General features: G+C 42.3%; 1 protein-coding gene across 2 annotated transcripts in view; it reads left to right on the top strand.

Annotated features, from left to right (window-relative positions):
- The window catches only part of LOC133659690 (adenylate cyclase type 3-like), an 85,440-nt gene that overhangs the window by 43,965 nt on the left and 14,237 nt on the right, over positions 1 to 27,238 (top strand). The window contains exons 9-19 of one of the 2 annotated variants that reach the window (XM_062062282.1): positions 1,867 to 1,974; positions 5,715 to 5,857; positions 9,185 to 9,346; positions 10,281 to 10,368; positions 13,028 to 13,144; positions 13,208 to 13,464; positions 17,800 to 17,881; positions 22,786 to 22,944; positions 23,047 to 23,193; positions 25,305 to 25,418; positions 25,503 to 25,629. In XM_062062282.1, the coding sequence (XP_061918266.1) occupies positions 1,867 to 1,974; positions 5,715 to 5,857; positions 9,185 to 9,346; positions 10,281 to 10,368; positions 13,028 to 13,144; positions 13,208 to 13,464; positions 17,800 to 17,881; positions 22,786 to 22,944; positions 23,047 to 23,193; positions 25,305 to 25,418; positions 25,503 to 25,629 (1,504 nt within the window). The remainder of the gene's footprint in view (positions 1 to 1,866; positions 1,975 to 5,714; positions 5,858 to 9,184; positions 9,347 to 10,280; positions 10,369 to 13,027; positions 13,145 to 13,207; positions 13,465 to 17,799; positions 17,882 to 22,785; positions 22,945 to 23,046; positions 23,194 to 25,304; positions 25,419 to 25,502; positions 25,630 to 27,238) is intronic. The other variant, XM_062062283.1, reaches the window with a different exon arrangement.

Genomic DNA, 27,238 nt, shown 5'->3' with positions numbered 1-27,238 from the left:
AAGTAGTGGTACACAAAGTAGTCGTACACAACAAAGTAGTACACAATAAGTAGTACACAACAATGCCGTACGCAATAAAGTTGTACTCAACAAATTCGTACATTACAAAGTAGTACACAACAAAGTTGTACTAGACAAAGTCGTACACAATAAAGTAGTACATTATTAAGTCATACATAACAAAGTTGTACACAAGTAGTACACCACAATGTTGTACACAACAAGAAGTGCACAACAATGTAGTACACAACAAGTAGTAGACAACAAAGTAGTACATTATAAAGTCATACATCACAAAGTAGTACACGACAATGTTGTACACAACAAGTAGTACACAACAATGTTGTACACAACAAGTAGTACACAACAAAGTAGTACATTATAAAGTCATACATAACAAAGTAGTACACGACAATGTTGTACACAACAAGTAGTGCACAACAATGTAGTACACAACAAGTAGTAGACAACAAAGTAGTACATTATAAAGTCATACATCACAAAGTAGTACACGACAATGTTGTACACAACAAGTAGTACATTATAAAGTCATACATAACAAAGTAGTACACAACAATGTTGTACACAACAAAGTAGTACACAACAATGTTGTACACAACAAGTAGTACACAACAATGTTGTACACAACAATGTTGTACACAACAAGTAGTACACAACAATGTTGTACACAACAAGTAGTACACTACAAAGTCGTACACCACACAGTCGTACACAATAAAGTTGTACACAAACAAAGTTGTACTCAACAAAGTAGTTGTACACAACAATTAGTACACAACAAATTAGTACACAACAAAGTAGTACACAAACAAGTAGTACACAACAAAGTAGTACACAACAAAGTAGTTGTACACAACAATTAGTACACAACAAAGTAGTACACAAACAAGTAGTACACAACAAAGTAGTTCACAACAAAGTAGTTGTACACAACAATTAGTACACAACAAATTAGTACACAACAAAGTAGTACACAAACAAGTAGTACACAACAAAGTAGTACACAACAAAGTCGTACACAATAAAGTACACAAACAAGTAGTACACAAAGAAGTAGTACACAACAAAGTGGTAGTAGTAGTAGTACAGAAAGTAGTACAATTATTCCAAAGTAATAAGTGGACATTGATGACATGAAGTATAATGAAGCTGAAAAGTATTTAATAGCCATGGATTTTGCAAGTTTTACTACTTCAAAAGACAAGTATAGAGTGTACTGTGAGTACATTTTACTTGAAAAGATGAGTAAAGTGTGTACTGTGTACTCTGGACAAGTACTGTGTACTCTGGACAAGTACTGTGTAATGTGGACAAGTACTGTGTAATGTGGACAGGTACTGTGTACTCTGGACAAGTACTGTGTACTCTGGACAAGTACTGTGTACTGTGCACAAGTACTGTGTACTGTGGACAAGTACCGTGTACTGTGGACAAGTACTGTGTACTGTGGACAAGTACCGTGTACTGTGGACAGGTACTGTGTACTGTGAACAAGTACTGTGTACTATGAACAAGTACTGTGTACTGTGGACAAGTACTGTGTACTCTGGACAGGTACTGTGTACTGTGAACAAGTACTGTGTACTGTGGACAAGTACCGTGTACTGTGGACAGGTACTGTGTACTGTGAACAAGTACTGTGTACTATGAACAAGTACTGTGTACTCTGGACAGGTACTGTGTACTGTGAACAAGTACTGTGTACTATGAACAAGTACCGTGTACTGTGGACAAGTACTGTGTACTATGAACAAGTACTGTGTGCTCTGAACAAGTACTGTGTACTATGAACAAGTACCGTGTACTCTGAACAAGTACTGACGCCGTGTGTTTTGTTGCGGTTAGAAGCTGTCTGTGTGCTCGTCCAATGGGAACTCTCCCCTTCGGGCCACCAGCGGCAGGTGCAACACAGCCTGCAGCACCGCAGAGGAAGCAGATGACGTGGACACCAGGGTATGTCACCACACCACTAATATACACACACCTTTGTCACCACACCACAAGTATACACACACCTTTGTCACCACACCACTAGTATACACACACTTTTGTCACCACACCACTAGTATGCACACACCTTTTTCACCACACCACTAGTATACACACACTTTTGTCACCACACCACTAGTATACACACACTTTTGTCACCACACCACTAGTATACACACACCTTTTCACCACACCACTAGTATACACACACTTTTGTCACCACACCACTAGTATACACACACCTTTGTCACCACACCACTAGTATACACACACTTTTGTCACCACACCACTAGTATACACACACTTTTGTCACCACACCACTAGTATACACACACCCTTGTCACCACACCACTAGTATACACACACTTTTGTCACCACACCACTAGTATACACACACCTTTGTCACCACACCACTAGTATACACACACCTTTGTCACCACACCACTAGTATACACACACCCTTGTCACCACACCACTAGTATACACACACTTTTGTCACCACACCACTAGTATACACACACTTTTGTCACCACACCACTAGTACACACACACTTTTGTCACCACACCACTAGTAAACACACACCTTTGTCACCACACCACTAGTATACACACACCTTTGTCACCACACCACTAGTATACACACACTTTTGTCACCACACCACTAGTATACACACACTTTTGTCACCACACCACTAGTATACACACACTTTTGTCACCACACCACTAGTATACACACACCTTTGTCACCACACCACTAGTATACATACACTTTTGTCACCACACCACTAGTATACACACACCTTTGTCACCACACCACTGGTATACACACACTTTTGTCACCACACCACTAGTATACACACACTTTTGTCACCACACCACTACTATACACACACCTTTGTCACCACACCACTAGTATACACACACTTTTGTCACCACACCACTAGTATACACACACCTTTGTCACCACACCACTAGTATACACACACTTTTGTCACCACACCACTAGTATACACACACCTTTGTCACCACACCACTAGTATACACACACTTTTGTCACCACACCACTAGTATACACACGCTTTTGTCACCACACCACTAGTATACACACACCTTTGTCACTATACCACTAGTATACACACACTTTTGTCACCACCCCACTAGTATGCACACACCTTTTTCACCACACCACTAGTATACACACACTTTTGTCACCACACCACTAGTATACACACACTTTTGTCACCACACCACTAGTATACACACACCTTTTTCACCACACCACTAGTATACACACACTTTTGTCACCACACCACCAGTATACACACACCTTTGTCACCACACCACTAGTATACACACACATTTGTCACCACACCACTAGTATACACACACTTTTGTCACCACACCACTAGTATACACACACCTTTGTCACCACACCACTAGTATACACACACTTTTGTCACCACACCACTAGTACACACACACTTTTGTCACCACACCACTAGTATACACACACTTTTGTCACCACACCACTAGTAAACACATACTTTTGTCACCACACCACAAGTATACACACACCTTTGTCACCACACCACTGGTATACACACACTTTTGTCACCACACCACTAGTATACACACACTTTTGTCACCACACCACTACTATACACACACCTTTTTCACCACACCACTAGTATACACACACTTTTGTCACCACACCACTAGTATACACACACTTTTGTCACCACACCACTAGTATACACACACCTTTTTCACCACACCACTAGTATACACACACTTTTGTCACCACACCACCAGTATACACACACCTTTGTCACCACACCACTAGTATACACACACATTTGTCACCACACCACTAGTATACACACACTTTTGTCACCACACCACTAGTATACACACACCTTTGTCACCACACCACTAGTATACACACACTTTTGTCACCACACCACTAGTACACACACACTTTTGTCACCACACCACTAGTATACACACACTTTTGTCACCACACCACTAGTAAACACATACTTTTGTCACCACACCACAAGTATACACACACCTTTGTCACCACACCACTGGTATACACACACTTTTGTCACCACACCACTAGTATACACACACTTTTGTCACCACACCACTACTATACACACACCTTTGTCACCACACCACTAGTATACACACACGTTTGTCACCACACCACTAGTATACACACACTTTTGTCACCACACCACTAGTATACACACACTTTTGTCACCACACCACTAGTATACATACACCTTTGTCATCACACCACTAGTATACACACACTTTTGTCACCACACCACTAGTATACACACACACTTTTGTCACCACACCACTAGTATACACACACACTTTTGTCACCACACCACTAGTATACACACAGTTTTGTGGAGACTACACTGGTTGAGTAGAAATGGGTGGTGACCACTACTGGTTGAGTGGAAATGGGTGGTAACTACTACTGGTTGGGTGGAAATGGTGGTGACTACTACTGGTTGAGTGGAAATGGGTGGTGATTACTACTGGTTGAGTGGAAATGGGTGGTGAGTACTACTGGTTGAGTGAACTTGGTGGTGACTACTACTGGTTTATTGGAAATGGGTGGTGACTACTACTGGTTTAGTGGAACTCGATGGTGACTACTACTGGTTGAGTGGAAATGGGTGGTGACTACTACTGGTTGACTGGAAATGGGTGGTGATTACTACTGGTTGAGTGGAAATGGGTGGTGAGTACTACTGGTTGAGTGAACTTGGTGGTGACTACTACTGGTTTATTGGAAATGGGTGGTGACTACTACTGGTTTAGTGGAACTCGATGGTGACTACTACTGGTTGAGTGGAAATGGGTGGTGACTACTACTGGTTTAGTGGAACTCGATGGTGACTACTACTGGTTGAGTGGAACTTGGTGGTGACTAATACTGGTTGAGTTGAAATGGGTGGTGACTACTACTGGTTGAGTGGAACTCTGTGGTGACTACTACTGGTTGAGTGGAAATGGGTGGTGACTACTACTGGTTGAGTGGAAATGGGCGGTGACTACTACTGATTGAGTGGAACTCAGTGGTGACTAATACTGGTTGAGTTGAAATGGGTGGTGACTACTACTAGTTCAGTGGAAATTGGTGTGACTACTACTGGTTGAGTGGAAATGGGTGGTGACTTCTACTGGTTAAGTGGAAATGGGTGTGACTACTACTGGTTGACTGGAAATGGGTGGTGACTACTACTGGTTGAGTGTAACTCAGTGGTGACTACTACTGGTTGAGTGGAAATGGGTGGTGACTACTACTGGTTGAGTGTAACTCAGTGGTGACTACTACTGGTTGAGTGGAAATGGGTGGTGACTACTACTGGTTGAGTGGAAATGGGTGGTGACTACTACTAGTTGAGTGGAACTCAGTGGTGACTACTACTGGTTGAGTGGAAATGGGTGGTGACTACTACTAGTTGAGTGGAACTCAGTGGTGACTACTACTGGTTGAGTTGAAATGGGTGGTAACTATTACTGGTTATGTGGAAATGGGTGATGACTACTACTGGTTGAGTGGTAATTGGTGGTTAGTACCACCTTTGCTGGCCAAGTGTTGGATTGTGTTCCCTGATACTGGAGTGAGGTGATGGAGAGAAGGAAGTACTTGTGTTGAAATGGTAGTTTGTGGCACACAGGTGGTGAACCCGTCCTTCCCAAACCCTCGTAGAAGACTGCGGCTGCGAGACCTGGCTGAGAGAGTGATGGACGCCCAGGAGAACGAACAGGAGCTCAGCAAACTGCTGAACGAGGCTCTGCTGGAGAGAGAGACGGTGCATGCGTAAGTTCTAAGACTTACTTTCTTAACAGTGGAACCTTTAGAGGTCTAGTCTTACTTTCTTAACAGTAGAACCTCAGAGGTCTAGTCTTACTTTCTTAACAGTGGAACCTCAGAGATCTAGTCTTACTTTCTTCACAGCGGAACCTCTGAGGTCTAGTCTTACTTTCTTAACAGTGGAACCTCAGAGGTCTAGTCTTACTTTCTTAACAGTGGAACCTCAGAGGTCTAGTCTTACTTTCTTAACAGTAGAACCTCAGAGGTCTAGTCTTACTTTCTTAACAGTGGAACCTCAGAGGTCTAGTCTGACTTTCTTAACAGTAGAACCTCAGAGGTCTAGTCTTACTTTCTTAACAGTGGAACTTCAGAGGTCTAGTCTTACTTTCTTAACAGTAGAACCTCAAAGGTCTAGTCTTACTTTTTTTTAAAGTGGAACCTCGGAGGTCTAGTCTTACTTTCTTCACAGCGGAACCTCTGAGGTCGAGTCTTACTTTCTTCAATGAGGAACCTCTGAGGTCTACTCTTACTTTCTTAACAGCGTAACCTCGAAGGTCTAGTCTTACTTTCTTAACAGTGGAACCTCAGAGGTCTAGTCTTACTTTCTTCACGGCGGAACCCCTGAGGTTTAGTCTTACGTTCTTCACAGCGGAACCTCTGAGGTCGAGTCTTACTTTCTTCACAGCAGAACCTCTGAGGTCTAGTCTACTTCCTTAACAGTAGAACCTCAGAGGTCTAGTCTTACTTTCTTAACAGTGGAACCTCAGAGATCTAGTCTTACTTTCTTCACAGCGGAACCTCTGAGGTCTAGTCTTACTTTCTTCACAGCGGAACCTCTGAGGTCTAGTCTTACTTTCTTAACAGTGGAACCTCAGAGGTCTAGTCTTACTTTCTTCACGGCGGAACCCCTGAGGTCGAGTCTTACTTTCTTCACAGCAGAACCTCAGAGGTCGAGTCTTACTTTCTTCACAGCGGAACCTCAGAGGTCTAGTCTTACTTTCTTCACAGCGGAACCTCTGAGGTCTAGTCTTACCTTCTTCACAGCGGAACCTCTGAAGTCGAGTCTTACTTTCTTAACAGTAGAATCTCAGAGGTCGAGTCTTACTTTCTTCACAGCCAAACCTCGGAGGTCTAGTCTTACTTTCTTAACAGTGGAACCTCAGAGGTCTAGTCTTACTTCCTTCACGGCGGAACCTCTGAGGTCTACTCTTACGTTCTTCACAGCGGAACCTCTGAGGTCGAGTCTTACTTTCTTCACAGCGGAACCTCTGAGGTCTAGTCTTACCTTCTTCACAGCGGAACCTCTTAGGTCGAGTCTTACTTTAACAGTAGAGCCTCTGAGGTCTAGTCTTACTTTCTTCACAGCCAAACCTCTGAGGTCTAGTCTTACTTTCTTAACAGTAGAACCTCTGAGGTCTAGTCTTACCTTCTTCACGGCGGAACCTCTGAGGTCTAACCTAATGTCCTCTGTAAAATACCGTAGAGCAGGAGTGCCAAACTCCGGTTTTAGCTCAGGGGCCGCATGAAGGAAATCACTGGTGGCACGGTCATTTCAAAATAAAGACAACTTCAGATTGTTTAGTTTGTTCTACTTTGGCCTACATTCTGAAAATGTAAACATTACAAATAATCCTCTTGGCATAACACTTGAAGTGTGTGCAGTTTCAAAAAGAGCATGAAGAACACAATGGACTTAGTCTTCTTACAAAGCCATTCAACTCTAAGCACTTCCTGTTTAGCATTCTCATGTTGGCACTTCCCTAAAGACGTGTTTGGAACGCATTGGTGACAGCCGCAACTGCCACAACACATTCATTTATCATCAGTCAAATATTACAATGATCATGTAAACCAAACAATGATCACAGTGATTGTGTTTATTCAGGTCTCATGCTACTAGTTAGTCTCATAGATTGCCTGTTTATTCCGGTCTCATGCTACTAGTTAGTCTCATACAATACCTGTTTATTCAGGTATCATGCTACTAGTTAGTCTCATACAATACCTGTTTATTCCAGTCTCATGCTACTAGTTAGTCTCATACAATGCCTGTTTATTCAGGTATTGTGCTACTAGTTAGTCTCATACAATACCTGTTTATTCAGGTCTCATGCTACTAGTTAGTCTCATAGATTGCCTGTTTATTCCGGTCTCATGCTACTAGTTAGTCTCATACAATACCTGTTTATTCAGGTATCATGCTACTAGTTATTCTCATAGAATACCTGTTTATTCAGGTCTCATGCTACTAGTTAGTCTCATAGAATGCCTGTTTATTCAGGTCTCATGCTACTAGTTAGTCTCATAGAATGTGTTTATTGAGGTCTCATGCTACCAGTTAGTCTCATAGAATATGTGTTTATTCATGTCTAATGCTACTAGTTAGTCTCATATAATGTGTTTATTGAGGTCTCATGCTACTAGTCAGTCTAATACAATGCATGTTTATTCATGTCTATTGCTGCTAGTTAGTCTCATTGAATGTGTTTATTCATGCTAATTGCTACTAGTTAGTCTAATTAGACACTTGTGATTTAGGGCTATATAAATAAACATTGATTGATTGATTGATAATTGAATAAATGTTTATTCATGTCTAATGCTACTAGTTAGTCTCATAGAATATGTGTTTATTCATGTCTAATGCTACTAGTTAGTCTCATAGAATACATGTTTATTCATAGCTCATGCTACCAGTTAGTCTCATAGAATGTGTTATTTAATGTCTCATGCTACTAGTTAGCCTCATAGAATACATGTTTATTAATGTCTAATGCTACTAGTTAGTCTCATAGAGTATATGTTTATTCATGTCTAATGCTACTAGTTAGTCTCATAGCGTATATGTTTATTCATGTCTAATGCTACTAGTTAGCCTCATAGAATACATGTTTATTAATGTCTAATGCTACTAGTTAGTCTCATAGCGTATATGTTTGTTCATGTCTAATGCTACTAGTTAGTCTCATAGCGTATATGTTTATTCATGTCTAATGCTACTAGTTAGTCTGATAGAATACATGTATATTCATATCTAATGCTACTAGTTAGTCTGATTGAATACATGTTTATTCAGGTCTACTGCTACTAGTTAGCCTCATAGAATACATGTTTATTAATGTCTAATGCTACTAGTTAGTCTCATAGCATATATGTTTATTCATGTCTAATGCTACTAGTTAGTCTGATGTAATACCTGTTTATTCATGTCTAAAGCTACTAGTTAGGCTGATAGCGTATATGTTAATTCATGTCTAATGCTACTAGTTAGTATGACAGAGTACTAGTTAGTGACATTTCTAACTGGTGGCTGAAGGTGTGCTCTCTCATCAGGCTGAAAGGGAAGCACACCAACCGTCTCTCCCTGAGGTTTGTTGACCCAGACCTAGAGAGCCGCTACTCGGTGGAGAAGGAGAAACAGAGCGGTGCTGCCTTCTGCTGCTCTTGTCTAGTACTGCTCTTCACTGCGGCTATGGAGGCCCTCATAGACCCCAGGTTGGTAGTTAACACCAATGAAGATGAACGAGGACCGCTCAGAGCTCAGCTCATTTACTGATCACCAAGTGTGCACCTATCCCATATTCATTGTGGATAGTAGTGTGATATCAGCGTAATACAAGTATCAGATGATACTTGCATGTAAAAGCTCCGATACAAACAGTCCTGCAGAGCGTTTGCTTGTGTGTGATATCATGTGCGATACAAACAGTCCTGCAGAGCGTTTACTTGTGTGTGATATCATGTGCGATACAAACAGTCCTGCAGAGCGTTTACTTGTGTGCGATACAAGCAGTCCTGCAGCGTGTTTACTCTCTTGTGATATCATGTGCGATACAAACAGTCCTGCAGCGTGTTTACTCTCTTGTGATATCATGTGCGATACAAACAGTCCTGCAGCGTGTTTACTCTCTTGTGATATCATGTGCGATACAAACAGTCCTGCAGGGTGCGATACAAGCAGTGTCCTCCAAATAACCCCCGGTTGGACTAAAGTCATTTCCAAAAGAGAAACATGTGAGGCTACTGGCAGCTACACAACAGCTAAGCACACACAGGTAATAAGTCCAGGGTGTACTCTGCCTTCCGCCCAATTGTAGCTGAGATAGGCTCCAGCGACCCCAAAAGGGACAAGCGGTAGAAAATGGTTGGTTAGTCAATGTAAACATGTATGACATGATTATACTTACATATTACTTACACATACAAAGTCTCCAGGGCAGATGCAGATTTTAAAGTATCCAGTAACAAAGGTGTCCGCATCAGGCTCTTAACTATATTTTCACCACTCCACTTCAACTTAAAGACAGTATGCAGAGGGTTAATGATAAACAGGGTAGTGTTTTAGCGACCATTTGTAAATCATATGATACCAGTATGTAGGATGTGGAGACTATGATTGATATCATGTTGATACTTTGTGTGTGAGCAGTTTGGTGGCCAACTACATCACCTTCGCTGTGGGAGAAGTGCTGCTCCTCATCCTCACCCTCTGCTCACTGGCCGCCATCTTTCCCAGGGTAAGTCCCAAGACTTGCACACTAAACACCATTAATAATCCACTAGTCATTGACTATGTTAACCATTAGTCCACTAATTCATTAATAATCCACTAGTCATTGACTATGTTAACTATTAGTCCACTAATTCATTAATAATCCACTAGTCATTGACTATGTTAACTATTACTCTACTAGTCATTGACTATGTTAACCATTAGTCCACAAATTCATTAATAATCCACTAGTCATTGACTATGTTAACTATTACTCTACTAGTCATTTACTATGTTAACCATTAGTCCACTAATTCATTAATAATCCACTAGTCATTGACTATGTTAACCATTAGTCCACTCATTCATTAATAATCCACTAGTCATTGACTATGTTAACTATTAGTCTACTAGTCATTGACTATGTTAACCATTAGTCCACTAATTCATTAATAATCCACTAGTCATTGACTATGTTAACCATTAGTCCACTAATTAATTAATAATCCACTAGTCATTGACTATGTTAACTATTAGTCTACTAGTCATTGACTATGTTAACCATTAGTCCACTAATTCATTAATAATCCACTAGTCATTGACTATGTTAACTATTAGTCTACTAGTCATTGACTATGTTAACCATTAGTCGACTAATTCATTAATAATCCGCTAGTCATTGACTATGTTAACTATTAGTCTACTAGTCATTGACTATGTTAACCATTAGTCCACTAATTCATTAATAATCCACTAGTCATTGACTATGTTAACTATTAGTCTACTAGTCATTGACTATGTTAACCATTAGTCCACTAATTCATTAATAATCCACTAGTCATTGACTATGTTAACCATCAGTCCACTAATTAATTAATAATCCACTAGTCATTGACTATGTTAACTATTAGTCTACTAGTCATTGACTATGTTAACCATTAGTCCACTAATTCATTAATAATCCACTAGTCATTGACTATGTTAACTATTAGTCTACTAGTCATTGACTATGTTAACCATTAGTCGACTAATTCATTAATAATCCGCTAGTCATTGACTATGTTAACTATTAGTCTACTAGTCATTGACTATGTTAACCATTAGTCGACTAATTCATTAATAATCCACTAGTCATTGACTATGTTAACTATTAGTCTACTAGTCATTGACTATGTTAACCATTAGTCGACCAATTAATTAATAATCCACTAGGGTTAGGGTTATGTTTAGGGTTAGGGTTCCCACAAGGGAAATTTGAACAATTTCCCTTGTGGATCATTAAAGTTTGTCTAAGTCTAAGTCTATTGACTATGTTAACCATTAGTCAACTAATCGTGGGCTTTTCAAACCAGCGCCATAAACTATCAATCAATCAATCAATCAATCAATCAATGTTTATTTATATAGCCCTAAATCACAAGTGTCTCAAAGGGCTGCACAAGCCACAACGACATCCTCGGTACAGAGCCCACATAAGGGCAAGGAAAAACTCACAACCCCAGTGGGACGTCAATGTGAATGACTATGAGAAACCTTGGAGAGGACCGCATATGTGGGTAACCCCCCCCCCCCCCCCCCCCCCCCCCTCTAGTGGAGACCGGGTGCAATGGACGTTGAGTGGTGACATAATGACTTCTTCATTCAGTCATGGTGATTTATCAACTCACTCGGCTGTTGCACACATGAAAAAAGTCCAAATCCTGAGAGGAAAAGTCATATTTATGATGATAAAAAGTCTTAATTATGAGATAAAAAGTCATAATTATGATGATATAAAATCTTAATTATGAGATAAAAAGTCCTAATTATGATGATGATTAGTCCAAATCCTGAGATAAAAAGTCGTAATTATGCGATAAAAACTCATTACGATGAGATAAAAAGTCATGGCTACGAGATAAGAAGTCATTATATTAGATAAAAAGTCATGATTATAAGATAAAAAGTCATGATTATGAGATACAAAATCATGATTATAAAATAAGAAGTCATGCTTAGAATGATCATGACTTTTCATCACAAAATCATGACTTTTTATCTTAAAATTATGACTTCTTATCTCAAAATCTTGACTTTTTATCTTATAATTTTAACTTTATTTGAAAATGACTTTTTATTTTATAATCATTACTTTTTATGTCATAAACCTGACTTTTTATCTCATAATTAAGACTATTTACCCCATAAGTTAAATTTTGTCTTATAACCATGACTTTTTATCTTATAATCATGACTTTTTATCTTATAATTATGACTTTTCATCTTTTTTATCTCATAATTAAAAATGTTTGTCTTATAATTTAGATTTTTTTTTTAAATCTCAGAATTTGGAACTTTTATCTCATCATTTGAATGTGAATTTCGTAATACTGATTTTTAATCTCATGGATTTCTTAATCTCCTAATCATGACTTTTTTCTAATAACCATGACTTTTTTCTTATAATCATGACTATTTGTCTCATAATCGTGACTTTTTAATCTCATAATCATGACTTTTTATCTGATAATCGTGACTTTTTATCTCCTCATTTTGACTTTTCATGTCAGCATTTTTGCATTGTGTGTTGACAATGTGATGTCATAATCACCAGAGTCTCATAGTCGTGACTATTCTAAGGAATAATCACGACTTTGAATGTGGTATGTTGGACTTAGTATGTTCAGTGGCAACGTGTGTGTCAGGTGTTCCCCAACAAGCTGGTGGCCTTCTCCACCTGGATGGACCACACCCGCTGGGCTCGCAACAGCTGGGCCATGGCGGCCATCTTTGTCCTCACCGTCAGCGACATCGTGGACATGGTGAGCGCTCCACACCCACCGTGCTTACCCGCCGCACCCTGACCCGCCCCGCTTCTCTCCCAGCTGAGCTGTCCGCCTCCGGGACCCAAGTGGGCCAAAAACTCCGCCCGGCCCCGCCCCCAAGGTTGTCTGGACAACCCCAAGTACTACAGCTACGTGGCCGTGCTGGCGCTGATGGCCACCACCATGTTGGTGCAAGTCAGTCACATGGTCAAGCTCACGCTCATGCTGCTCATCACCGTGGCAACCGGCGTGGTCAACATATACAGCTGGAGGGACGTCTTCGACCGCTACGACAGGGCCCGCTTTCAGGAGTACAGGTGAGACGTGGGCCCGCTTTCAGGAATACGGGTGAGACGTGGCCCGCTTTCAGGAGTACGGGTGAGACGTGGGCCCGCTTTCAGTAGTACGGGTGAGACGTGGGCCCGCTTTCAGGAGTACGGGTGAGACGTGGGCCCGCTTTCAGGAGTACGGGTGAGACGTGGGCCCGCTTTCAGGAGTACGAGTGAGACGTGGGCCCGCTTTCAGGAGTACGGGTGAGACGGGGCCCGCTTTCAGGAGTACGGGTGAGACGTGGCCCGCTTTCAGGAGTACGGGTGAGACGTGGGCCCGGTTTCAGGAGTACGGGTGATACGCGGGCCCGCTTTCAGGAGTAGAGGTGAGACGGGGGTCCGCTTTCAGGAGTACGGGTGAGACGTGGGCCCGCTTTCAGGAGTACGGGTGAGACGTGGGCCCGCTTTCAGGAGTACGGGTGAGACGTGGACCCGCTTTCAGGAGTACGGGTGAGACGTGGGCCCGCTTTCAGGAGTACGGGTGAGACGTGGGCCTGCTTTCAGGAGTACGGGTGAGATGTGGGCCCGCTTTCAGGCATACGGGTGAGACGTGGGCCCGCTTTCAGGAGTACGGGTGAGACGTGGGCCCGCTTTCAGGAGTACGGGTGAGACGTGGGCCCGCTTTCAGGAGTACGGGTGGGACGTGGCCCGCTTTCAGGAGTACGGGTGAGACGTGGGCCCGCTTTCAGGAGTACGGGTGAGACGAGGGCCCGCTTTCAGGAGTACGGGTGAGACGCGGGCCCGGTTTCAGGAGTACGTGTGAGACGCGGGCCCGCTTTCAGGAGTAGAGGTGAGACGGGGGTCCGCTTTCAGGAGTACGGGTGAGACGTGGGCCCGCTTTCAGGAGTACGGGTGAGACGTGGGCCCGCTTTCAGGAGTACGGGTGAGACGTGGGCCCGCTTTCAGGAGTACGGGAGAGACGTGGGCCCGCTTTCAGGAGTACGGGTGAGACGTGGGCCCGCTTTCAGGAGTACGAGTGAGACGTGGGCCCGCTTTCAGGAGTACGGGTGAGACGGGGCCCGCTTTCAGGAGTACGGGTGAGACGTGGCCCGCTTTCAGGAGTACGGGTGAGACGTGGGCCCGGTTTCAGGAGTACGGGTGATACGCGGGCCCGCTTTCAGGAGTAGAGGTGAGACGGGGGTCCGCTTTCAGGAGTACGGGTGAGACGTGGGACCGCTTTCAGGAGTACGGGTGAGACGTGGGCCCGCTTTCAGGAGTACGGGTGAGACGTGGACCCGCTTTCAGGAGTACGGGTGAGACGTGGGCCCGCTTTCAGGAGTACGGGTGAGACGTGGGCCTGCTTTCAGGAGTACGGGTGAGATGTGGGCCCGCTTTCAGGCATACGGGTGAGACGTGGGCCCGCTTTCAGGAGTACGGGTGAGACGTGGGCCCGCTTTCAGGAGTACGGGTGAGACGTGGGCCCGCTTTCAGGAGTACGGGTGAGACGTGGCCCGCTTTCAGGAGTACGGGTGAGACGTGGGCCCGCTTTCAGGAGTACGGGTGAGACGAGGGCCCGCTTTCAGGAGTACGGGTGAGACGCGGGCCCGGTTTCAGGAGTACGTGTGAGACGCGGGCCCGCTTTCAGGAGTAGAGGTGAGACGGGGGTCCGCTTTCAGGAGTACGGGTGAGACGTGGGCCCGCTTTCAGGAGTACGGGTGAGACGTGGGCCCGCTTTCAGGAGTACGGGTGAGACGTGGGCCCGCTTTCAGGAGTACGGGAGAGACGTGGGCCCGCCTTCAGGAGTACGGGTGAGACGTGGGCCCGCTTTCAGGAGTACGGGTGAGACGTGGGCCCGCTTTCAGGAGTACGGGTGAGACGTGGGCCCGCCTTCAGGAGTACGGGTGAGACGGGGCCCGCTTTCAGGAGTACGGGTGAGACGTGGGCCCGCTTTCAGGAGTACGAGTGAGACGTGGGCCCGCTTTCAGGAGTACGGGTGAGACGTGGGCCCGCTTTCAGGAGTACGGGTGAGACGTGGACCCGCTTTTTCAGGAGTACGGGTGAGACGTGGACCCGCTTTCAGGAGTACGGGTGAGACGTGGGCCTGCTTTCAGGAGTACGGGTGAGACGTGGGCCCGCTTTCAGGAGTACGGGTGAGACGTGGACCCGCTTTCAGGAGTACGGGTGAGACGTGGGCCCGCTTTCAGGAGTACGGGTGAGACGTGGGCCTGCTTTCAGGAGTACGGGTGAGATGTGGGCCCGCTTTCAGGCATACGGGTGAGACGTGGGCCCGCTTTCAGGAGTACGAGTGAGACGTGGGCCCGCTTTCAGGAGTACGGGTGAGACGTGGGCCCGCTTTCAGGAGTACGGGTGAGACGTGGCCCGCTTTCAGGAGTACGGGTGAGACGTGGGCCCGCTTTCAGGAGTACGGGTGAGACGAGGGCCCGCTTTCAGGAGTACGGGTGAGACGCGGGCCCGGTTTCAGGAGTACGTGTGAGACGCGGGCCCGCTTTCAGGAGTAGAGGTGAGACGGGGGTCCGCTTTCAGGAGTACGGGTGAGACGTGGGCCCGCTTTCAGGAGTACGGGTGAGACGTGGGCCCGCTTTCAGGAGTACGGGAGAGACGTGGGCCCGCCTTCAGGAGTACGGGTGAGACGTGGGCCCGCTTTCAGGAGTACGGGTGAGACGTGGGCCCGCTTTCAGGAGTACGGGTGAGACGTGGGCCCGCCTTCAGGAGTACGGGTGAGACGGGGCCCGCTTTCAGGAGTACGGGTGAGACGTGGGCCCGCTTTCAGGAGTACGAGTGAGACGTGGGCCCGCTTTCAGGAGTACGGGTGAGACGTGGGCCCGCTTTCAGGAGTACGGGTGAGACGTGGACCCGCTTTTTCAGGAGTACGGGTGAGACGTGGACCCGCTTTCAGGAGTACGGGTGAGACGTGGGCCCGCTTTCAGGAGTACGGGTGAGACGTGGGCCCGCTTTCAGGAGTACGGGTGAGACGTGGACCCGCTTTCAGGAGTACGGGTGAGACGTGGGCCCGCTTTCAGGAGTACGGGTGAGACGTGGGCCCGCTTTCAGGAGTACGGGTGAGACGGGGGTCCGCTTTCAGGAGTACGGGTGAGACGGGGGTCCGCTTTCAGGAGTACGGGTGAGACGTGGAACGCTTTTTCAGGAGTACGGGTGAGACGTGGACCCGCTTTCAGGAGTACGGGTGAGACGTGGGCCCGCTTTCAGGAGTACGGGTGAGACGTGGGCCCGCTTTCAGGAGTACGGGTGAGGCGTGGGCCCACTTTCAGGAGTACGAGTGAGACGTGGGCCCGCTTTCAGGAGTACGGGTGAGACGGGGCCCGCTTTCAGGAGTACGGGTGAGACGGGGGTCCGCTTTCAGGAGTACGGGTGAGACGGGGGTCCGCTTTCAGGAGTACGGGTGAGACGGGGCTCACTTTCAGGAGTATGGGTGATATTTTAATTTTTAAAAAGCTAAAAATAGATAATGTATATATTTACAGACAAATCTTTGTTAGAGGTAGCAAATTCTATGATTCTTCTTCTTATTATTATTATTATTAGTTTCTTAGATTTCCTGCCCTTTTGTCTTACATTTGTATTATAGCTGACTAAGTATATTATTATTCATTATTATTTGGAACATTTCAGATTTTTCTCATTACATAACCATTTTTTGTACTTTTTTCTTACATTTTTACTGATGTAATATTCCCAGAATATTAATAACTTTAGTAATACCAAAATTAATAGTAATATTAGTGGTAAAATAGTTATATTTATAGTAATAATAATATCAACAATTATATTAATCATATATTATAACTCATTGTTATTATTAAACATATTACTATTATTACTAATATTATTATTACATTAAAAATGACAAAAATAAATTAGATTTAAATTCTTCTTCATAGGAAAAATTGCTTTAGTTTTCAAAAATGTGGTTTTAGCGGAGCCTTTTAGAAAGGTTTGCCAGTTATGTAATAATATATTGGTTACTATATTTGTTTGTACTATATAATATATTAGTTACTATATTTGTTTGTACTATATAATATATTTGTTACTGTATTTGTTTGTACTATATAATGTATTTGTTACTATATTTGTTTGTCCAGTGAAGAAGTAAACATGTCCATAGTAAGGTTATATACTATTATATATATTGATATTAATAACATGTCGTTAGTAAGGTTATATAATAATATATTTATTGATATTAATGACATGTTGTTAGTAATGTTATATAATATATATATATATATATATATATATATATATATATATATATATATATATATATATATATATATATATATATATATATATATATATATATATATATATATATATATATATATCTGTTCTTCTTCACAGATCTTTTCTGGTGCCCTCCAAGTTCACAATGACAGTCATGATCTTCATTATGATGCTCAGCTTGTATTATTTCTCGCGACACGTAAGTTGATTCATGTTTCTTTCTTTGGGCCAAGTTACTTTGTAAAAGTGTCTGACTTCAGCATTTGAAGAAGAAGTTGCTCCTGATGGCCAACACTCGGAGAACCAAGTGTTTTCTCAGGTGACAAAACATTACATTGAACAGAAGGGTAGAAGTCAGCAGATATTAACAGAAAATGAACAAGTAGATGAACCATTTTAACAAAATAAAAGAATGATAAATGACACAATATGTTACTGCATAGACTAATTAGGAGTCTTTGTTTGTTTACCACTACGAGACAAGTTGTCTAGTATGTTCACTATTTTATTGAAGGACAACACTCTTCTTTACTTGCAGTAACAAACACATTTTGCATGTGTTTTATCTTCAAATGAGGCCAATATTGACATTTTTGTGGTGCCCTTTATTTTGAAAAGTATGGAAATTCATGTTGGTACCAAAATATTGGTATCGGCACAACCTCCGCAGTTAAAGGGGAACTGCACTTTTATCGGAATGTTGCCTCTCATTCACAATCATCATTAGAGACAAAAACACACACCATAATAATACCGTATGTTGAAGCACAGTACGTCTGACTATGGTTAATATTTTCCCCAACATAGGTCGCACCGGATTATAAGGCGCATTAAAAGGGTCATATTATTATGATATTTTTCTCAATGTAAAAGACTTCCTTGTGGTCCCCAACCTTGTTTGCACCACGGAGCGGTTTAATGGAGGCATTATTTTCAGGGACCGGCTTTCCACTCGCAGCAAAGAATAAGTGCATGGAAAATACAAGTCACTATAACGCTGAATTAGTGTTTCTTTGCAATGAGATGCAGATGGAAATCAGCCTTTGCTGTCACTTTTATATTTGATATGTTCATTCAAGTGCATTGTATCATGTCACAAAGTTACAACCACTTCTTTGGAGCAGTTTTATTGTACATCTATAAACAAGCTCATTGGTGAGGCCAGTGCACAGGTGTCCAACTCAAGGCCCGCAGGCCAGATCTGGCCCTCCACCGCAAAATATGTTTCAATAAAATACCTTATATTTTCTTTCTTAACTTTCTTATTTTCTTACTAAAGGTATTAGGTTTTTTTTTTCTAGTTTGGCAGGGGAAAAAAATGGTGTCCAATATTGCAACAAATATTATATTATCTAACTTTGTTGTTCAAAATCCAAATAAATACTTAAATATCTGCTTAACTTATGATTTCGAAGCAAGTTATCCATCACATTGTACACTATAAAAATGACAAATAGATTTTACTGTAAAATTTAGGGAGTTTTTTTTTGTTTTTGTTTTTACAGCATATTATATAAATAGATAGATAGATAGTACTTTATTGATTCCTTCAGGAGAGTTTTTTAAAAATTACTATAAGTTGAAAAAAATCTGACCATTGTTTGTTTTTTTACAGTAAAATTCTGACTGAGCTGTCAGTTTTTTTTTTTTTTTTTTTAACTTTAAAATCCACGGTTGATGATTTCATGGAACCACATTTTATTATGGTAAAAAACTTGCGGCTGAGTTGACAAAATAAATTTAAACAGCAGCACTGTATTTCTATTTATAATAATATGTTGTAGAAATAATAATAATAATAAAATAACTCCATATATTTTACAGTAAAAGTCTGTCAACTAAGCTGCCAGTTGTTTTCTGTAAAAAAAAACAGTGGTCAAATCCACAGATTTGTTTTACTCTTTACGTAAAAAGATTGTAAAATATTTCAATTCATAGGCAAATTCATTAAGCCGTGGGACAAATTTTCAAGCGTTGACTGGTCCACAGCTACATTATCTATGCCATTATCTATGCCAGTGGTTGGGCACCACTGACATAGATGATGGCATAGATGATGACCATACATAAAGGTTGGGGACCACTGGCATAGATGATGGCATAAATGATGACTGGTATAGATGATGGCATAGATCAGGGGTCACCAACGCGGTGCCCGCGGGCACCAGGTAGCCCGTAAGGACCAGATGAGTAGCCCGCTGGCCTGTTCTAAAAATAGCTCAAATAGCAGCACTTACCAGTGAGCTGCCTCTATTTTTTAAATTGTATTTATTTACTAGCAAGCTGGTCTCGCTTTGCTCGACATTTTTAATTCTAAGAGAGACAAAACTCAAATAGAATTTGAAAATCCAAGAAAATATTTTAAAGACTTGGTCTTCACTTGTCTAAATAAATTCATTATTTTTTTTACTTTGCTTCTTATAACTTTCAGAAAGACAATTTTACAGAAAAAAACCAACCTTAAAAATGATTATTAGGATTTTTAAACACGTATACCTTTTTACCTTTTAAATTCCTTCCTCTTCTTTCCTGACAGTTTAAATCAATGTTCAAGTAAAAAATTTTTTTTATTGTAAAGAATAATAAATACATTTTAATTTAATTCTTAATTTTAGCTTCTGTTTTTTTCGACAAAGAATATTTGTGAAATATTTCTTCAAACTTATTATGATTAAAATTCAAAAAAATTATTCTGGCAAATCTAGAAAATCTGTACAATCAAATTTAAATCTTATTTCAAAGTCTTTTGAATTTCTTTTTAAAAAATGTGTTCTGGAAAATCTGGAAGAAATAATGATTTGTCTTTGTTAGAAATATAGCTTGGTCCAATTTGTTATATATTCTAACAAAGTGCAGATTGGATTTTAACCTATTTAAAACATGTCGTCAAAATTCTCAAAATAATCTTAATCAGGAAAAATTACTAATGATGTTCCATAAAAAGATTCGAATTAGCTAGTTTTTCTCTTCTTTTTTTCGGTTGGATTTTGAATTTTAAATAGTCGAAATTTAAAATAAACTACGTTTCAAAATGTAATTGACATTTTTTTCGTGTTTTCTCCTCTTTTAAACCGATCAATTAAGTGTAAATATCATTAATTATTAATAATAACATAGAGTTAAAGGTAAATTGAGTAAATTGGCTATTTCTGGCAATTTTTTTAAGTGTGTATCAAACTGGTAGCCCTTTGCATTAATCAGTACCCAAGAAGTAGCTCTTGGTTTCAAAAAGGTTGGGGACCACTGGCATAGATGATGACCATACATAAAGGTTGAGGACCACTGGCATTGATGATGGCATAGATGATGACTGGTATGGATGATGGCATAGGTCAAGAGTCACCAACCTTTTTGCTATTTGAGCTATTTTTAGAACAGGCCAGCGGGCTACTCATCTGGTCCTTACGGGCTACCTGGTGCCCGCGGGCACCGCGTTGGTGACCCCTGGTATAGATGATGACTGGTATAGATGATGACCATACATAAAGGTTGGGGACCACTGGCATAGATGATGACTGGTATAGATGATGACCATACATAAAGGTTGGGGACCACTGGCATAGATGATGACTGGTATAGATGATGACCATACATAAAGGTTGGGGACCACTGGCATAGATGATGTTTTACACATAATCTTCAAGTCACATTCTGACAGTCGCTTCAGGATGCACCGTTTTGTGGGCGCTCTTATTTACGTGCCTCCACTTGGACAGCGTCTTCTACCCGTCATCTTTGTTGTAGCGGTGTAGCGTGCAAGGACGGGAGTGGAAGAAGTGTCAAAAGATGGCGCTAACTGTTTTAATGACACTCACACTTTACTTCAATCAACAACGGCAACAACAACGCCGGAAATGTGACCCGTGACCACAACTCTCTAATAAGTAAAGTTCCTTGGGTGAATAATGTAAAGTCACTACACCGGTATGTTTTAGTGCTTCCACGGCGAGTGTACTGACAGATATAAGTAAGAACTTTACACTACTTGATATTAGAAATGGCAACAGTGGAGGATGAATGTCACATAACAAGAAGATAGAGAAAAAGAAGAAGATTATCCACTACAGTGTCAGCACGGACTACAAAGGCGGACGTGCGCACATTTTCAGGACTTATGCAGATCCCAAATACACATCAGCAGGTACCAGAAGGTAAGAAAAGTCGCTTTTGCATAATATTGCGAAGCAAAACACCAGATAATATGTCTGCTAATAGGTGCTATTTTGCAGTCCTTATACACACACCATAGTAATACTCGTATGTTGACAATCCATCAAGCAGTGCGGCTTCATAGCTTACCAAAGTCATACTAAAACATTTTGACAGTAATATGTAAAATATACACACTGCAAGTATATATATAATGTAGTAACAGACACCTTCATAACAATATGTAATATTCACACTGCAAGTATATATATAATGTAGTAACAGACACCTTCATAACAATATGTAATATGTACAATATACACACTGCAAGTATATATATAATGTAGTAACAGACACCTTCATAACAATATGTAATATGTACAATATACACACTGCAAGTATATATACAATGTAGTAACAGACACCTTCATAACAATATGTAATATTCACACTGCAAGTATATATATAATGTAGTAACAAAAACCTTCATAACAATATGTAATATGTACAATATACACACTGCAAGTATATATATAATGTAGTAACAGACACCTTCATAACAATATGTAATATGTACAATATACACACTGCAAGTATATATATCATGTAGTAACAGACACCTTCATAACAATATGTAATATGTACAATATACACACTGCAAGTATATATATCATGTAGTAACAGACACCTTCATAACAATATGTAATATGTACAATATACACACTGCAAGTATATATATAATGTAGTAACAGACACCTTCATAACAATATGTAAAAAAAAAAGTGCAGTTCCCCTTTAATACATGTGATTGGTATCGGCCAATCTCAGTCACGGATGATCTTGATTATAAGTTCCCTGGGTTTGAAGGTGGGTTTATGTTCTGGAGGGAACCCACACAACTCTTAATGCTTGAAGCGCCTGGTCTGGACTAAGAAAAGGTGTTGTTTTGTGAAGGTGGAGAAGCTGGCTCGCACATTATTTCTGTGGAAGCTGGAGGTCCACGAGCAGAAGGAGAAAGTCTACGAGATGAGGCGCTGGAATGAGGCCTTGGTGACCAACATGCTTCCTGAGCATGTCGCTCGTCACTTCCTGGGCTCCAAGAAAAGAGACGAGGTGAGGACCTCACCGCCACACCACGCTTGTGGAGATACGGTCTTGGTACTTTCATACGGTGTGGCGCTCTTCTTCTGACTTTGACACGTCTTGACGTCCCAGGAGTTGTACAGCCAGTCGTACGATGAGATCGGAGTCATGTTCGCCTCCATCCCAAACTTCGCCGACTTCTACACAGAGGAGAGCATCAACAATGGAGGCATTGAATGCCTTCGCTTCCTCAACGAGATTATTTCAGACTTTGACAGTGTAAGTGGATTTCTTGTGTTCTGTAGGAGATGGACATTTATTTGTTATAAATCAATTATGCAGCAAGCGGGTATCTCATCTGATACCTGTGAACACAGTCAGGCCCACAATGTGTACCCGGTCCAGAGAGTCAACTTTGTAGTTGTATCTTCAGACCTGCATCTGTATGTTTTGATTGTCCCCCAGCGATGACTTAGGATCAGACAGCAAGAGACCATACTGGCTAGACTTGGCAGACCCCAGCGTAGATTTATGAATATGCTGGAAGCACTTTGGCACACGGTTGTCCAGAACTCACACCTACGGCCAGAAACTTGGCCTGCAACCGAGAGTAAACTCCCGGGGTGTTGAGTACGAGGTGGTCGTCCCCCATGACGCCAATGCTGAAGTTAGTTAGTTAGTTGTGGTGGCAGTGCCTAAACCCAGTGGTGGACATCAGAAGATAAGGGCTTCCTGAACCAGCACCGCAGCATGTGGCCTTGGTTGAAGTCAAACCTTAAGTGTGAGAGGAGTTCAGTTGGCTTTGTGGAGTTTCTGTCAAAAAGGACAATCAGTATACTGTTTCAAAATTCTATAATAATAAACTCAGGCGGTCGAAGGAATTCTTCAAACCCCTTCTGAATCTTACTGACGTAGTTTTTGTAGAGAAAGCAAAGTCAGAGGACGCGGGGAATCTGCAATAGTCAAATAAACTCCTCTGAGGCTCTGGATGTTGTGTCTTAGTCTCTTGAACATTGCATGGATTTAGAAACCTCGGAATCGGCAGGCTGGGGGTAAAGGCCTTCCCTTTAAGAAGGGTGACCAGAGGGTCTTTTCCAACTAGAGGGTGCTCACACTCCTGAGCATCCCTGGAAAAGTCTATTCCGGAGTGCTGGAGAGACCGGTACGACCATTGGTTGAACTTCAGCTACATGAGTTGGTTATGAAACCCTTGACCAGCATTACACACTTGTAAGGGTACAGGAGGCTTAATTGGAGTTTGTACCGATCAGTCTTTCGCCTCTACACCCAGGTCGTACGACCGATATGCACGCCAGGACTGCTGCGGGCCTCCATTACTATAGCAACAACACATCATCAGTAAGGTAAAACTAACCTGTCTCATGATCGTTTAATCCCGGCTCACGTTCTGTATTAGTGGGTGAACAATCCAATGCTTGGTGGGTTCTGCTTCACAATGATAGGAAGAGCTGACATCGAAGTATTTGCCACATTTGCTTTGTGGACTTAGAGAAGGCATGCGGCCGTGTATCTACCCAACTTCTCAGACTTCTACCCACAGAAAAGGAGAAATGATTCAGGCATTTGACCGCGCCCCTCACGATGTCCTGTGAGGTGTGCTCCGGCAGTGCAGAGTATGTGTAGTGGTTCTTTCTGTCAGTCGGTCCTTGTACAATTGGAGCAGAACCCTGGTTTGCATTGCTGTAAAGAAGTTTAGCCTGTTAACTGTGAACTTTTACTCTCTTTATGGCCAGAATTCTAGGCTTACCAAGGCGTTGAGGGTTTCCGGTTTGGGGGCCTTAGGATCTCATCTCTGCCTTCTGCGGACGATGTGATATCAATGGCCTCATCTAGCTGTGACCTTCAGTATTTACTGGAGCGGTTCGGAAGCCTCAGAAGGCCCTGGGATGAGACACCGCACCTCCAAATCTGAGGCCATAGTTGTCCGCGGGAAAGGGACAATCGCACCCTTCAGAGTTCGTAGGAGTTCAAGTACCGGTAGTCTTGTTTACGTGTGAGGGAAGGCTGGACCGTGAGGCTGAGAAGCGGATTGGCACAGCATTCACAGTCATGAAGTTGAAGAATGCACATGTATGGCGATGGCGTCCCCAACTATTAGTGTGGTGGGTAGTGGACCCTGCAAGGTGTAGGCTGTTCTATCTTGGTGGAACATCAGTGCGGTCACTGAGGAGCTGGAATAAACTGTACGACTGACATCAGAGGTGGAGATGATTCAGCTAGAGAAGCGGGCGGGAAAGGAAGACTTTAGGATGATGCTAATGCTAATCAAAGATGTCCAATTTGATTGCCATGGGCTGGTTGTATAGGTCCGGTGAGACATGCCTCTCTTGCACCAACACCAGCCAACGTTTGACTTGTGTCTTCTGTAGCTGCTGGACGAGCCCCAGTTTCGCTGCATCACCAAAATCAAGACCATCGGAAGCACCTACATGGCAGCATCAGGTGTGACTTCAGATGTTAGTAATGGCTTCACCTGCATGAAGGTCAGTATGGCACGTCACTCTGTCCACGTAACGGATTCTATTAGTGCACCACCAACAACTCAAACCAGTTTGGATGTTCATCAGAAGGAAGAACAGTCAGATAAAGAGCGCTGGCAGCACCTGGCAGACTTGGCCGAATTTGCCTTAGCCATGAAAGTCACACTCATGAACATCAACTATCAGTCCTTCAACAACTTCATGCTTCGAATTGGTACGTCTTTACAGTTCTCCTCCATCAGAATGGTGTGTTTGTACGTCTTTACAGTTCCCCTACATCAGAATGGTGTGTTTGTACGTCTTTACAGTTCTCCTACATCAGAATGGTGTGTTTGTACGTCTTTACAGTTCTCCTACATCAGAATGGTGTGTTTGTACGTCTTTACAGTTCTCCTACATCAGAATGGTGTGTTTGTATGTCTTTACAGTTCTCCTACATCAGAATGGTGTGTTTGTACGTCTTTACAGTTCTCCTACATCAGAATGGTGTGTTTGTATGTCTTTACAGTTCTCCTACATCAGAATGGTGTGTTTGTACGTCTTTACAGTTCTCCTACATCAGAATGGTGTGTTTGTACGTCTTTACAGTTCTCCTACATCAGAATGGTGTGTTTGTACGTCTTTACAGTTCTCCTACATCAGAATGGTGTGTTTGTACATCTTTACAGTTCTCCTATATCAGAATGGTGTGTTTGTACGTCTTTACAGTTCTCCTACATCAGAATGGTGTGTTTGTATGTCTTTACAGTTCTCCTACATCAGAATGGTGTGTTTGTACGTCTTTACAGTTCTCCTGCATCAGAATGGTGTGTTTGTACGTCTTTACAGTTCTCCTACATCAGAATGGTGTGTTTGTACGTCTTTACAGTTCTCCTACATCGGAATGGTGTGTTTGTACGTCTTTACAGTTCTCCTCCATCAGAATGGTGTGTGTTTGTACATCTTTACAGTTCTCCTACATCGGAATGGTGTGTTTGTACGTCTTTACAGTTCTCCTCCATCAGAATGGTGTGTGTTTGTACATCTTTACAGTTCTCCGACATCAGAATGGTGTGTTTGTACGTCTTTACAGTTCTCCTACATCAGAATGGTGTGTTTGTACGTCTTTACAGTTCTCCTACATCAGAATGGTGTGTTTGTACGTCTTTACAGTTCTCCTACATCAGAATGGTGTGTTTGTACGTCTTTACAGTTCTCCTACGTCAGAATGGTGTGTGTTTGTACGTCTTTACAGTTCTCCTACATCAGAATGGTGTGTTTGTACATCTTTACAGTTCTCCTACATCAGAATGGTGTGTGTTTGTACGTCTTTACAGTTCTCCTACATCAGAACGGTGTGTGTTTGTATGTCTTTACAGTTCTCCTCCATCAGAACGGTGTGTGTTTGTACGTCTTTACAGTTCTCCTACATCAGAATGGTGTGTGTTTGTACGTCTTTACAGTTCTCCTACATCAGAATGGTGTGTTTGTACGTCTTTACAGTTCTCCTACATCAGAATGGTGTGTTTGTACGTCTTTACAGTTCTCCTCCATCAGAACGGTGTGTGTTTGTACGTCTTTACAGTTCTCCTACATCAGAATGGTGTGTTTGTATGTCTTTACAGTTCTCCTACATCAGAATGGTGTGTTTGTATGTCTTTACAGTTCTCCTACATCAGAATGGTGTGTTTGTACGTCTTTACAGTTCTCCTACATCAGAATGGTGTGTTTGTACGTCTTTACAGTTCTCCTACATCAGAATGGTGTGTTTGTACGTCTTTACAGTTCTCCTACATCAGAATGGTGTGTTTGTACATCTTTACAGTTCTCCTACATCAGAATGG

This window comes from Entelurus aequoreus, linkage group LG11 (assembly GCF_033978785.1).
Source record: "Entelurus aequoreus isolate RoL-2023_Sb linkage group LG11, RoL_Eaeq_v1.1, whole genome shotgun sequence".
Classification (NCBI taxonomy): domain Eukaryota; kingdom Metazoa; phylum Chordata; class Actinopteri; order Syngnathiformes; family Syngnathidae; genus Entelurus; species Entelurus aequoreus.
Note: the sequence above shows the minus strand (reverse complement) of the source record. Positions and strands in the feature narration are given on the sequence as shown.